This window comes from Diadema setosum, chromosome 11 (genome assembly GCF_964275005.1).
Source record: "Diadema setosum chromosome 11, eeDiaSeto1, whole genome shotgun sequence".
Taxonomy (NCBI): Eukaryota; Metazoa; Echinodermata; class Echinoidea; order Diadematoida; family Diadematidae; genus Diadema; species Diadema setosum.
In genome coordinates this window covers 8,987,975-9,002,487 of record NC_092695.1, presented here as the reverse complement: position 1 = coordinate 9,002,487, position 14,513 = coordinate 8,987,975, and the positions used below count along the sequence as shown (strand labels likewise).

Here is a 14,513-nt window from a genome sequence, read left to right as displayed (position 1 = left end):
ACAAAATAATACATGATCATTTGTACAGAGAGGCTGAAGTCCAACAGCATGTTTCCCAGTTGTGTGCCTTGATGAGTGGGTGTTCGAAGCTGCATATCATCAGTATGACCACATAATGGACAAGGTGTCTGACAAAGTATGCGTGTGACTTTCGCAATGTACAAACTTATCTGATGCATTTCTACAACCACGTTCCCGTTAAGCAGATCACAATGTGACAAGTCACATTCTACACCCAATATCAGTGCTGCATATACAGTCTTATTACAGCCTATGCAAAATGAAAACGTGTCACTCTTTCTGATGGATAAGTTTATCACATTTTCCTCACAGCAGACGATGGCAGTAGGACTCTCACATTTTGGCCCACAAATTTCCAGCATCATCTCACCAGTTGCCGGTGTATGCAACATGTCTTGATCACCTGATATAGAAACAAAAGTGAAACGAAATGGAATGCAAAAGGAGTAAAATTTGATAATCCTTTTATATGACATCATGTGTTCATGTAGAAATTTATCTTGAGAATAGGATTTAAATTAGACAATGTGAATGGGACCCATGGAGTATGGTAGTCATTATTTTGGGTACCTGGTACAACTGTATAATGGCAGCATAAAATAATAATAATAATAATAATAATAATAATAATAATAATAATAATAATAGTGTAATAATTGACAGTGCTTATACAGCGCATAACACAAAGTGACAATGTCCCTATGCACTCAAGAAATAAAAAATGAAAAGGTTATACAAATATATCCTACAAGGCTACATGTACTTTTGCATTATCTATGAAGACAGGTCCAATATATTTGAATAAATTACTGGAGTGCAGGACTGAAATCACACATGGTGAATTAGATATTGCATTCTTTTGATGGGTGCAATTGCAAATTGGCAGTATAAACAGCATATTGTCAAGGGAATATAAAATGGCAAATTTGCATTATTTCAGAAGAAAAATTGAAAAATTTGACAAACAAACTCACTCATTATCTGTGGCATCCGTTCTGGCACCTTCTCCATACTGTTGAGCATATTGGTGATAAGCAGCTTCCAACACCCATTCACCAAGGCAAACGGTGGAAAATCCTGGGTGTGCTGTTATACAGTTTATTTGAGCATCTGCATGTCGGCCGGTCGTTGTACTGCTCGACCTCCTCTAAGACCGGGTCAGCCTTGTGACAGCACAATGACTCCCGTGTTGTAGGCATTGGCACACAGTTCCCACATTGGCACCTGAAGAAAGAAATACAGGTAAATTCAGGTTTACTTGTTGTGTAACTTAATTAGTTTTAGTCACGTAGTACTGAGCTGCCACACAATGATAAATTGAGACCAATCCTTCAAGTTCAACATGCCAACTATTGCCACAGAGATTTACATCTACACCAGCCTCTTCAGTACTTTAGTCTTTAGTGACTTTACTGTCTTGTCCACACATTCCAAATAGCAGTAAGTCAATAAGCAGTAACTAACTGTGGCATTGGTACAAACTTGTACGTTGTAGAGAGTCTAGAGTATTATTACAACTTACAAGCAGCAGTTTTGTACTTCCAACATTTGTGACTTATACTTTTTTTCTGGCCTATAGATATACTACTAAAATAAGTGAGTTACTAAGGTTATATAGAATATAGACTCTCAAGTAGATAATTACCAATTGTTATTCCCCAATCTTGCGGGCTCGTTGTCATCACCCCGTCCCCTGAGCTTCCTCACCGCCGACTGCTCCGGGGGCGGGAGGTGCAGCGTCTGGTTCATACTATACGGGAGTAAACCCAATCGCTGTTGAGGCCGACCAACGCCAACGGCTGCTTCTCCTGCTTGATCGGGGATCTTCGTCCTCACCATCTCGCTCGACATCCGACTCTGACTCCCTCTCTGACTCACTCGAAACGGTAGCGGGGCATGAAATGGGCGACTCGATCTCGTCGTCTGAATCCATCATTTATTCACACGTATCTTAGAACTAAGCTACACAGGTCAGCGACAGAGCTGCTAGCTAGAGCTGAGCTGAGGCGAGCGCTAGCGCTATAAGATACTCACGATCGATATAACATTCTAACAGCTACCTACCTTGGATCGAGATATCGATATAAATTTAGACTGTTAACCAGTCTCCCGTAACAATATGTCGTTACGACCTGCACACGCACTCAGCAGTTGCAATGTACATTCAGCAGTTAAGAGGCTGTCACACACGCCTACTTGTCTTGTTTCCTGAAGGAAATGTTTAGTTTTTTCCAAAATGTAAACATGATCCGAAATGACAAATTATTATAGGTAAAATACTCGAAAAATGTCCGAGTCGCCATTAAGTCGCTTCTGGAATATATAAACAACATATTTAAATCCTTTCTTGGGATGTGCTACTTGCAAAAATTGTGTATTTTGTGATTCAAAAGAAGAAAATCTATCTATCATTGACACGCTAGGGCAATGGTGAGAACTTCTTGCCTTCGCGGGGGGCTTCCTGTTGGTACGTCAAATCGCACTAGCCAATCAGCGGACAATTTTAGGGGGCGTTCCCACATTTGGGTGGTTTTAGAGCGATTTCTGACTACTGGTTACTTTTTAAAATCTAAAAATGTCGAAATCGTGTTAGTGGACCTGTATAGAGTCTTTGTAGCCCCAATGTTCACCCTAAAAGACCCGCCCTTTAAGCTTTGTCTTTATATCTTTACCGGTACTCACATTCTTCACATTCAGTTCTCATCAAGTTATGCTCATCCCTATACTATGAATTAAGTTTTAGATCATAAATCTAACCTAATATTAGCTTTAGGGACTGTATCAAAACTTTATATTTCAACAGAATATTAATTATATAATGGCCTGTAAAGTATAAGGCCTATTCATGAATAAATGTCCCGTTATGTCTGCCCCGTTTTTAGTAACTTCTTTATATCTTTTTTTTTTTTTATGGCATCTACATTTACCGTGAATACTAATGAGTATATTCGTGAACGTCAACGGCGGATAAAAATGGGGCGCTTTTTTGTTTTATTTGTTTGTTTGTTTGTTTGTTTTTTGTTTATAGTTGACAGAAACCTTTACCATCAAAGTTACCATCATAATTTTGCTCCTGCTCCCATAAGTCAAACATAAATTCCACCCACAAACATAATTATAACCATCTAATCCTCACATCAAAATACACCTAAAACCTTATCACAACCCGCAGTCCGTGGAGAGAATGAGACCGCAGAGCAATTGCCGCAGGAGCAAATGTGGTGTCATCAAGTATTCTTAAATGCGTATTCACAGAAACTCAGAAAACCGTGTTAAAAAGGCGGACTATCTACCAAAGATTGTACCACATACCGGCGCTGCTGCCCTCTGCGATCACTTCCGACTCAATGTCGGTGTAGAATTCGTCGTGATTCAGGGCAACAGTTCCTCTGTGTGATATAGGAAAGACAATATCTTCGACTCAGCAATGATGTTCTGCACATGCATATAAACCTTACTGTCTTAAATTCTTAATAAAGTTGTTATCGTAATATAAACAACACCAAACAGTATCTGAAATGCCGTTCAAATTAGAATTGCACGAGAAACGCATTCAAACTCGCATCAGCACTGCTGTGATGAACGTTAAGGCAGCAAGGAATTCAAATTCATGAAAAGGCAAACATTTACAGCATTAATTGGGCAGGCTATTTGTTGCTGCTTATTCTGTTTGAACAAATAATGCAAACTTAATGTGTCACGTGTATGTAAAACACAACGTAAATTTGTACAACAATCAGAGTATTTGAAATGCTGCTGATGTGTTAATGATTACACATTAAAAAGTAAGAGAGAGAGAGAGAGAGAGAGAGCTAGGAGGGAGAGAAAATTGGTAATTTGTTCAGAACATGCAATCCTAAATGAGCTTCCACAGCTTTCATTAGAGTTGAGATGAGTTTTTCACTAAACTCTGTCTTTGCGGGAATGGGTGTCGCATTTATTGATTTGAAATAATTCATTTTTTAATTGATCAATTTATTTGGAATAAACCATAAAGACGTCCAAGGCTCGTCGAAAACTTGAACTTTTTTAAGTGCAGTATAATTGCTCTCTGAGCTATACTTTTGCTTCAATACTGAACTGCTTATAGTCTTCATATACTTATTTATTTACTTATTTATACATAGTATGTATGTACATATATATATATATTATATATATATATATATATATATATATATATATATATATATATATACTGTATTATATATGTATGTAACTTCACACCTGATATTGCAGGGGCGGATCCAGGAATTCTGAAAAAGGGGGGCGTGACTAATATTTCTGGTGCCACTTCCGGGTTTCATTTCATGTTTTTTTTTTTTTATTTCTTTTGTTTTTAACGAAAAATATAGGGGGGGCGTGCGCCGGTTGCGCCCCTCTCTGGATCCGCCACTGTATTGCTGGAGTTTTGTAACATATGAAATAGTAGTCCTTAAAGGATTTTGAAAAATAATGAACCACTAACCCATTTGGTATACGTATATACCGAATGTGGAATATTTTCAAGTGCTTTAATATTGTTCTCATAGCCATATAGGCCTGCTAGAAATGAAGGCAAATACAGGATTCTTTTTATGTAACTCCATAGGAGTATACATTATTCGGGGAAAATTTCAGTTGACCATCATTCAACAGTCGATAAGTGTTCACTCTCAGTGTTCATTAAGAGAGGTTAGGCCCCTATAAACTCACATTCAAATTTCAACATGCACCGTGTCCCTCTCTATATCCTGTTAGGTCGTTGTAGGGTATATTATTGCAATTAAAAATCAATCAAACTTCATGATAAGCTATCACATACTCAGTGAGGGAATATAATAGAAGTCCTATGAACTGATTTTCACGGCTTTGTTCTTATTCCCTTTTCTTATGGTCAGTAAAACTTGAATCCGTGAAGTTTCTGCTCTATCGGTGGCCACACAATAAACTTTTTTTTTTCTCGAATTTTTGCTTCAGTTCAATTTCATTCGTTGCTTTACATTGCACTTAAATTTTTGAATAAACAAAATGAATGTAAGAAGCATTATCTCCTATCATTCTACTTGATGTTCAGGTAATCACATGTACAGATATTCACATATTTATATCAAAATAATATACTACACCTTTTTGTCAAGGAGTACAATGAAAATCATTTTATTGGAATAAGTAAGCAATGTACCAATTTTCAAATATACAAAGCATTAGACAGTATCTCCACTCAATACAAAACACATCCGTGCACACAGAAAAACACACACACGCACGCACACAACTTTTTTTTTTTCAATGATATTTTATTGATTTCATTCAAATCATTCATAAATCAACCTATTCTGGGTGTACCATGAACATAAAACGGTACAAATGCCATTCAAAACACAAATCCATTTATCAACTTACACTGCCAATCATCCCTCTTCAACATAACAACTCGATTATAAATCAATCCTACTGACCATTTCTTCACGAGAAAGTATTGACATGTACAAAAAAAAAAAAAAAATTCTTTGACTATACTGAATCATGTTACTCACACTCACAAGGGTATATACATAAACTAGAAATGTCGCTATGGCGACTGGTATGCCTCCGCCATAATGCATGATTCTCCTAATAGGTCTATAGTACATGTGGACAATGTGTGATTACATTTTCACAAAACTGGCAAAATATCAAAATGACATGTTTGTCACAAAAGTGTTGAATGTTCACCTTCCTTGACATAGGTTTAATTGGACGAATAGGAGAGCACGTATTTGGGGATTGAAGGACTTTAACTTGACTTTGACCCTTTCATAAGTTTATGCCTTGAGTAAGTTTCAAGGTATGGAGAAAAAATGCAATTTCTGTATTGAATAGTAAATTGTTACCATTTTCATCTGGCCATTGACCCTAAAACTCATAAGAGAATTACTGTCAGGCAGAACATGCATAAATAGTATGTACATGTACTAAGTTTCATGATAACTTGAGCCACTTCCGAGATATGGAGGAAGAAGTAAGTTCAGCACTTTCACTTGATCTTTGACCTTTTGACCTTTTTGGCAAAAACAAAAAACAAAAACAAAAACAAAACTTTCTAGAGAATCACTATCAGGTTAAAAATGCATACACCAAGTTAAAAAAAAAAAATCCTGCTGGCATTGCACAAATATGAGGGAAATAGTAAAATTTTGAAGTGTTGCCCTTGACCTTTGACCCCATGAACCCCAAATTCCCTAGCTAATCACTGCCAGCCAGTACATGCATATATACTATGTTCCATGAAGATACCTTGAACTATTTCCACGATACGGAGAAAAAAGCTAAATTTCACATTTTTACTTGACCTTTTGACCTTTGACCTTTGACCGCATGATCCCAAACTTTCACTAGAGAATCTTGATTGAGTAATACATGTATACACTAAGTTTCAAGAAAATATCTCCAGGCATGGCATAGATATGGGAGAAATAGTAAAATTTTAAGCATTTGACCTTGACCTTTTGACCTTTGACCTTGAGCATGTGCACCCAAAAGTTGATAGGCACAACTTCACCCCCTAATACACATACCTGCCAAGTTTCATTAGGATACCTCAAAAGGTTTTGGTAGTTACCCTGTCCACAAAATTCATTACGGACGGACGGAAGGACGGACGGACGGACAACCCGAAAACATAATGCCTCCGGCACCACTTCGTGGCGGAGGCATAAAAAGCAACAAAATACGTTATACAAAACTAGAATGAAATCATTTCATTGAAAATCAAATCCCCCTCCCCACCAACCATGCCAACCCCGATTCACTAAAACCTACCCCACACCCGCAACCACCAAACACATACACCCACAACCACCACACACATACACACCAAACACCAACACACATACACACATACACCCCACACACAAACACACCCGAAGCGATACCACCTTCCTTCCTAATGAAAACGACTTCCAACTGTTGATTGATACGTAAAACATACAAGCGTATAATGGACCGTATGCAGAAAAGTAATGTCCGCCCGCACCTAAATACCGCTCCAAATTCACATTCAAATTCATCAAACAAAACTCATCAAACTCCTAACTGCTGATAAAATCCTGTAACCTTTCTGCCAACAAAAATTTACCCCTCCCCGCACGCGGCCAATAACACATTATATTGCCTTCACCACTGATAACTACACTGTACTAAAAAAAAAAAAACAGAAACATTTTCCCATTTCAGCAAATGTAATCCCAACTTATTTCTTTTTAAAGCAATTTCTTTTTCTTCATCCCGAAAACTTATTATTCTTTTACAAATTTCCTCAAAAGTAGGAATTTTTCCCGCCGACACAAATCTAAAAATAATATATTTCAAAATGAAAATTATTGTACTATAAAATTTTACTTTTGGATCCCTTCCCATAACACCAAAATGAACACCTCTCCACTCTATATTTCGAAGATCTGCCATCTCAAACCTGTCTATCACTTTCTGCCACAAATTCTTAACATACACACAATCCAAAAACAAATGTTTATATGTTTCTACCGATTGCTCACAAAAAGAACACCGGTTATTTGCGACAAAACCAAACTCAAAAAGATTTTCCTTTGTATAAACAACTCCATGTAATAATTTATACTGAAATTCCCTAAGTTTTGTTAAAAGTGTTGTCATTCTTGGTCTTAAAATATATGTGTAATTTCCTTTTTCGAAAACAAATAATCATTATGGCCATCTTTCATTCGTAAAATATACAATTAGTGTAAATTTGTAACAAAGAGTTCATACACCTTTCTAAATGAAACATCTTTCAATAAAATTACATTTTCAAAAATTTTCAAAGAAATATTATATTCCTCTTTATCAACAGAATAAAAATCATATATATTTCCCTCAAATTTCTGGCTTCTTACAACAACCTCCCCTATTTTCCAAACTTTAACTATATTTTCACTATCTAATCCTAACCTATGAAAATGTACTGCTGATCTCATACAATCATTTTCCAAAATTTGCTTTACTAAATAAATATTCTTCCTATACAAATTTTCACAAAAAATCATTTTCCCTTTACACAATTAATCTTGCCTTCTTGATAATTCCGGTTATTCTCCATTTCTTGCCATGCCCTCAAAATTTCTAAATAAAACAATGGTACTTTAAGCTTTAATAATCGTATATCATAATTACACAAAAAATATGAATCTTCCTTCCACAGTCCTAAAAATATAATAAAAAAAAAAGTTTCCATCCCATAAACTTCTCACCGTATAACAATCGCTTCAACCACATAATTCTTTGACTCTTAACAAATAATTCAAAATTTGTCATTCTAAGGCCACACTCACTATAATCCTGATAACAAATAACCCTTTTAATTCGAACTTTACCATTCCATATGAATTCAAAACAAATTTTATACATATCTGCCACTACCCACTTTGGAACCTCTGTTGATGAAGAAACATAATATAATTTAGACAAAGCATATGTTTTAAGCAAATATATTTTCCTATTACAGTCAAATCTCTTTGTCTCCACCATCCCAAAAGTCTTTTAATCTTACTCAATATCTCTTTATAATTAAATTCTTCTCTGACCTTAATATCCAATGCAAAATACACTCCTAAAATCTTTATTTCAGTTACAGCATTGCCCATGGGTAACCTTTCATATCCTCCCTTTTTCTTCCCTATCCTCATTACCTTTGTTTTATCAATATTTACCTTCAAACCACATAATTCATAAAAATCCTTAAATATTTCCTGTATTCTGATAATTGATGACCTATGTCTAAACTTAATAAAGTCATGTCATCAGCATATAAAACTTGCCGAACCTCAAAATTCTCAAACTGAATACCTCTAATCCCATTATCCCTTCTCACCGCCTGCGCCAAAATTTCCATTACCAACAAAAACAAATATGGTGATAATGGGTCGCCTTGCCACACCCCTCGCTTTATATCAAAATAACCTGTCGAAACACCTCCGTTCATAACACAACTACTAATTCCATTATACATGATTTTTACCCAGGAACAAAACGTCTCACCAAACCCAAATAATTCCAACACCTTAAATAAAAATTTGTGCGAAACTGAATCAAACGCTTTTTCAAAATCAACTACTATCAATATGCCTCTTCTTCACAATAATTATTACAATAAAAAAATCATATCATCTATCAAACGCAAAGCCTCACCAGTATACCTGTTTTATAACCAACTTGATCCAAATGAACAATCTCATATAAGACTCCCTTTATTCGCTTTGCCATTATCTTGGAAAGCATCTTATAATCCGTGTTCAACAAAGTAATCGGTCTATAATTCTTTATAAATAATGGATCTTTGCCCTCTTTTTCAATCAATGTTATTACACCTTGTTTTTGAGACGTTGCTAAACAACCTTTCTCAAAAGCTTCATTAAAAACTTCAACCAATAAATTTCTATTTGTGGCCAAAATGTAAGATAAAATTCAACTGTAAATCCATCATTCCCAGGTGATTTATTTAATTTCAGACTTTTTAAACACTCCCAACATTCTTCTTTAGTAATTTTTCCTTCACAACAACTCTTACTTTCATCACTTAATTGAGGAATATCTTTACAAAATACACTTTCTCTAAAATCATCACACACTAATTCATTTTCTGAATACAGATTTCTATAAAAATTTCTAATCAATCAACATTATTACATCCTTCTCTTTAATCACATCTCCCTTATCATCGCACATTTCCCGTATAACCGTTTCTGTTTATTCGACTTGAGCAACTGCTCAAAATACTCTTGATTCTGTTCACCCTCTTCATACCAGACCACTCTTGACCTAACTTTTAATCCATCCGTATACACATTATACAATTTCTTCAATTCCGTTTTTTTTTTTTTTTTGCTCTCTATATCATTTAAAATTCCACCACTATCAGAAGACGACAGAAGATCTTTCTCCAAAATATCTATTTCATATTCTAATTGTTGTATACTTAATCTTCTCTCCTTTGATTTTTTCTTTGAAAATTTCATTGCAAAATTTCTCATTTTCATCTTTAAAAGATCCCAGAAAGAAGATTTACTATCAAACTCCGTCACACACACACACACACACACACACACGTTTTTCCAATAAAATAACTGAGCGCGCACTTAACTTACTCATTCATGTGCGTCAGTCATAAGACGAGTACTAGTACTAGTATGTCACTGGAGTCAACTCACAAGAATCTGATACTGCCCGTTTCTGCTGGCGGAGCTTGCCACGTGAACTCTATCAGGCTGCCCTTCGCCGAGGGATCCGTGTGGGTGACGGCATCCGCCGTTCCCTGGCAGGGACGCAACTGGGACTTGGTGGGCAAAGGGTCTACAAAACTACCATACGAGGTGTTCGAGTCCACGCCACGCGCCTGTAGGAAGAACCCGTGGACTTCGGCGCCGTCTGTCCCTTCAATAGAGACTGACAAGAACAAGGACAATGACGATAGAATACTTAAATGTACATGTAGGCCTAACAACTGCCCAAGTCCAAATTGGCTTTCATCTTTGGAGAGCCAGACGAAATATTTCAAATACCGGTATTCATAATCACTCAAAATAAAATGATTGTTTGACATTCAATAGGCCCTACGATAACATTCTCTCTGGACTAAAAATTCAAAACATCAGGATGTTTTCTGTTTGTGTGGTTTAGTTTTTTCGAAACGTTCTCTCACCAAAATCATGAACCTGGGTCTTTCTTAAACTCAGATGGCCCACTTAATACAACAATCCCATGTTATCCCTTCTTATGCACTGGGGCCCACGGGCATTAGGGAAATCAACGAGTTTATACGTTAAACGAAACATTATTTGCAATATTTTGCAAAGGTATTTACAAGTAACGATATATGCAATGTATGTCAGCGCCATAAACACAAAGATAACACATAATCATTACGGCTGCATGAATGCTAAATTTGAGAGTAACAGTTTAATCAACCAATGAACTGTCCAGTATCATATAGAATTCGTCTGTCGACCATGACACAACGTATGAAAAAGCAAAAAAAAAAAAAACAGAAAAAAGAAAAAAAGAAAAAAAGAGGAAGTGGAGAAGAAAAGTGTGTGTGTGTGTGTACTTGAGAATACAATCTTGAGTAAAGTAGAAAAAGTCGGCTATATACCACTGTACAGATAATATTGAGCAAAGTATGTCTAGGCCTATATTCTCATTTACACTATGGACCTATTTCGTTTGATATTCGTATGCACTTCGATCAAAAGGTTTGCCATTTACTATTATTGATGCATGTTCATAGGAATATATTCTAGAGTAAAGAGCCCTATATTAGCGGTGGCCCAGGGCCACTAAAAGATGATGTCGGGCCACCAATTTCCAAAAAGGTCATCTCATCCAGTAATGGCCCGATCGGAAACGTACAATTCAAAATTGACTTTATGTTTCCTTTTGTTTCGGGCCACTTTATTTCATATTCGGACCACCAAAATTTCAGATTCTAGGATCTTAGTGGCCCCAACGGGCGAATAAAGAGAAACAAAAACTGGTATCAAGCCTGAGACTTTGCACGGAACTGCTTCTTTCAGTTGATCAGGGCCATAAATAATATATATATATATATATATACATATATATATATATATATATATATGCATATATATATATATATACATATATATATGCATAATAATACATATTTATTTTAGACATTAGAGGAGATTCGAATTTCCTCCTATTTGGAATTACAGAGAATGTTTTTCAGGATAAAAACTCTACACTCGCAAGAAGTAATAAACTACAGAGTGAAGAACGATGTATGATTGTTCAAACAAATGAATACGTTATGACTGTCACATCATTGTATATACATGTTTATAAAATGGGCTTTAGAATCTCTGCAGTCTGATTGGTCAATCAGGACAGAGTGGATCGGTGAAGTTTAACTTTGGACTGTTTAAACCCACGAGCACATGCGAGTGCATGGGTTTTAGACTGTTCCAAAGTTAAAACGAGAGCATCCGATTCTCACTAATCCACGAAATAGGCCTGTGCATCATTTGTGTTATAAAATGGGCCCGTAAATTCATGAAATACAACCATTTTCCCCATCATGTGTCCGGTACACCTACAACACTATACAAGACTTGAGCCATGCGTTCGGATTTTACCGGACGCATGGCTCAGTGTGGATCAGTTAAAATCAATGCATGGCAATTGACCAATCAAATTGCAGAGATTCTAAAGCCCATTTTATAACATGCATTGATTTTTACTGATCCACTTGAGCCATGCGTCCGGTAAAATCCGAACGCATGGCTCAAGTCTTCTACATGCAGTAAGTGTATCGGACGCATGATAGGGCAAAAAGTTGAATTTCATGTATTTATGGCCCATCATTATTTTGATAAAACGAATGATGCACTATATAGGCCTATAGCCTGTTTCGTGGATCAATGAGAATTGGATGCTCTCGTTTAACTTCGGAACAGTCTAAAACCCACTCACTGCGCTTGTGGGTTCAAACAGTTCCAAAGTGAAACTCGTGCATCCAATTCTCACCTATCCACTCTGTCCTGTGCATCATTATGTTGTATAATGTTATGATGACTGCTACGTTATTTTAATGCGTTCTGATGACTATCATGGCAATTCGAGTTGGAACATTCTTTACGAGACTGTCTATGGTAATTTTGGGATGCATTGAATCATGACACAGAGAAAGAATAACAAATTGATAACCAACTACACGAGTTTAAAAAGATACCACGTTTTGCGAAGACTCTGTACGTCGTACATAATAATTATTTGGTTTGTGTTCTGCACGGAAGGAAAAGGTATGTCCTATATTTTCAGAATTTCGCATTTCTTAATTGAAGTATTTTGTATTGTATAAGACTACGCTTTGTCGCAATTCCTTTTTCATTTCTGAAAGTGTGCAATATAATGCAAATGGACATACATGTAATCTGAAAATTTGATGGGGCAGCTGGTGCCTGTAATATGGGGTGGTTTAAAAGCGGCGGGGGGGGGGGGGTCACAATAAAAAAAAAGAAAAGATTGTCGCGCTCTTTTGTGGTACTTACTGGTCAACGTCTCCCCGGGTGTGTATTCTGTGGCGCTCGCTAGAAATCGGAACGGATTTTCATCTGCTGGGAGGGGTTGTATTCTTTCCTGTGATGTTTGGTTTGTATGTATCGGTTTGGCGCCTGCACAAGCCGCAGGTGGGGCCCCAAGTCCGTATCCTTGTACATCGGCGATCCCGACGATGGCTACGACGAGGATGATCAACGTGTTCATCTTGCTTTCGCTCTCTTTCTCTCTTTCTCTGACGAGCTACAGAAAATTATGTGTTTTATATACATAAAATATGCTAAGCTGAAACGCACTGTGCTCTTTGTTATCAAGTTATCTATACAAATAAGGGTCTCCTTAGCTCAATATCGGTCGAAAATATAGATAAGCCCATAATAAGGATCAATGTCCGATGTTTCACGACCAGCCTATCAGAAGTATGCCTTAAAGGCAAGTTCAACGTTTCTGTCTCTAACGGTAGGTAGAGTGTTTTGACCCTTTGTGTGCTATTATAGTGCCGAGAAAAGGTTCAACATCCTTTCAAAGAATGATTTAACCAAGACTGCGTCATTCTCCATTTTTTTTTTTTTTTACTAAAGATTCAACGGATTTTTATTCTAGTCTTAGGGTAAAGTGGGGTAAGTGGAACACTTAAGCCTTTATTCGTAAATCACAACAACAAAAAAAAAATAATAAAACGCGCCAAGAAATATTCAAACATCACAGTTTGACCATTAACACAATACAAATATGTGATATTGTTTTGGGTAAATATTATTCATAATTAAGTTCAAGATTACACTTAAGTCATAACTACTCCATTGTTCCACTTGCCCCGACATACTGGGGTAAGTGGAACAGCACTGTACGCATAGGATTGTCTACACAAAATGAGAAAGGTGAAAGTACGCAGAACTGATAAAGTCACCAAGCCGTCCATTCATTAATACATGCGTTCCACTTACCCCAACTCCATGGGGTTAGTGGAACAGGAAATGCTTTAATGCTGCAATTGATGGAATGTAACATTTTTCTCCCCTAATTTTGATAGTTAATTAAATAAATAGTTCCCTGCAAGAAGTTCTGGTGAAAAAAGCACCATAAACACGATAGATAATTTTAAAACCAATTTTCAGTAGCGTGTGCATCATTTCGATTTTCAAATTCACCGCCCTGACGTCATGGTCTTATACAGGGCACAAGATGCAATTTCTATGAGTAATTTAGTCCACAAAATTATAATTTTTACTTAAGAAATAATCTTCTAAAGACTAGAACGATTCTTTTCAGGAGTTTTCGGACCTGTAAACTTGTCAATGATATATTTTGAAGAAAAATAAGCCTCAAAATGAGTCTGAATAAAACAAAGCACTGACAGGAAGCTCTCAATTATGGGACAAGATCAAAAACTCATTAAGCAAATTATTGATGCAGATACAATTGATCAATTGGGATTCCCT

At 36.4% G+C, this 14,513-nt stretch overlaps 1 protein-coding gene and 1 pseudogene across 1 annotated transcript; both read right to left on the bottom strand.

Annotated features, from left to right (window-relative positions):
• Positions 1 to 240: 240 nt before the first annotated feature.
• On the bottom strand, positions 241 to 2,016 carry LOC140235228 (uncharacterized; annotated as a pseudogene).
• Positions 2,017 to 3,310: 1,294 nt separating this feature from the next.
• Positions 3,311 to 13,278, bottom strand: LOC140235008 (reelin domain-containing protein 1-like). Its single transcript, XM_072315044.1, has 3 exons — positions 13,065 to 13,278; positions 10,206 to 10,440; positions 3,311 to 3,410 (listed from the first exon to the last, which is right to left on the bottom strand). The coding sequence occupies exons 1-3, from the start codon at positions 13,276 to 13,278 to the stop codon at positions 3,311 to 3,313; spliced, it is 549 nt and encodes a 182-aa protein (XP_072171145.1).
• Between the last annotated feature and the right edge of the window lie 1,235 nt (positions 13,279 to 14,513).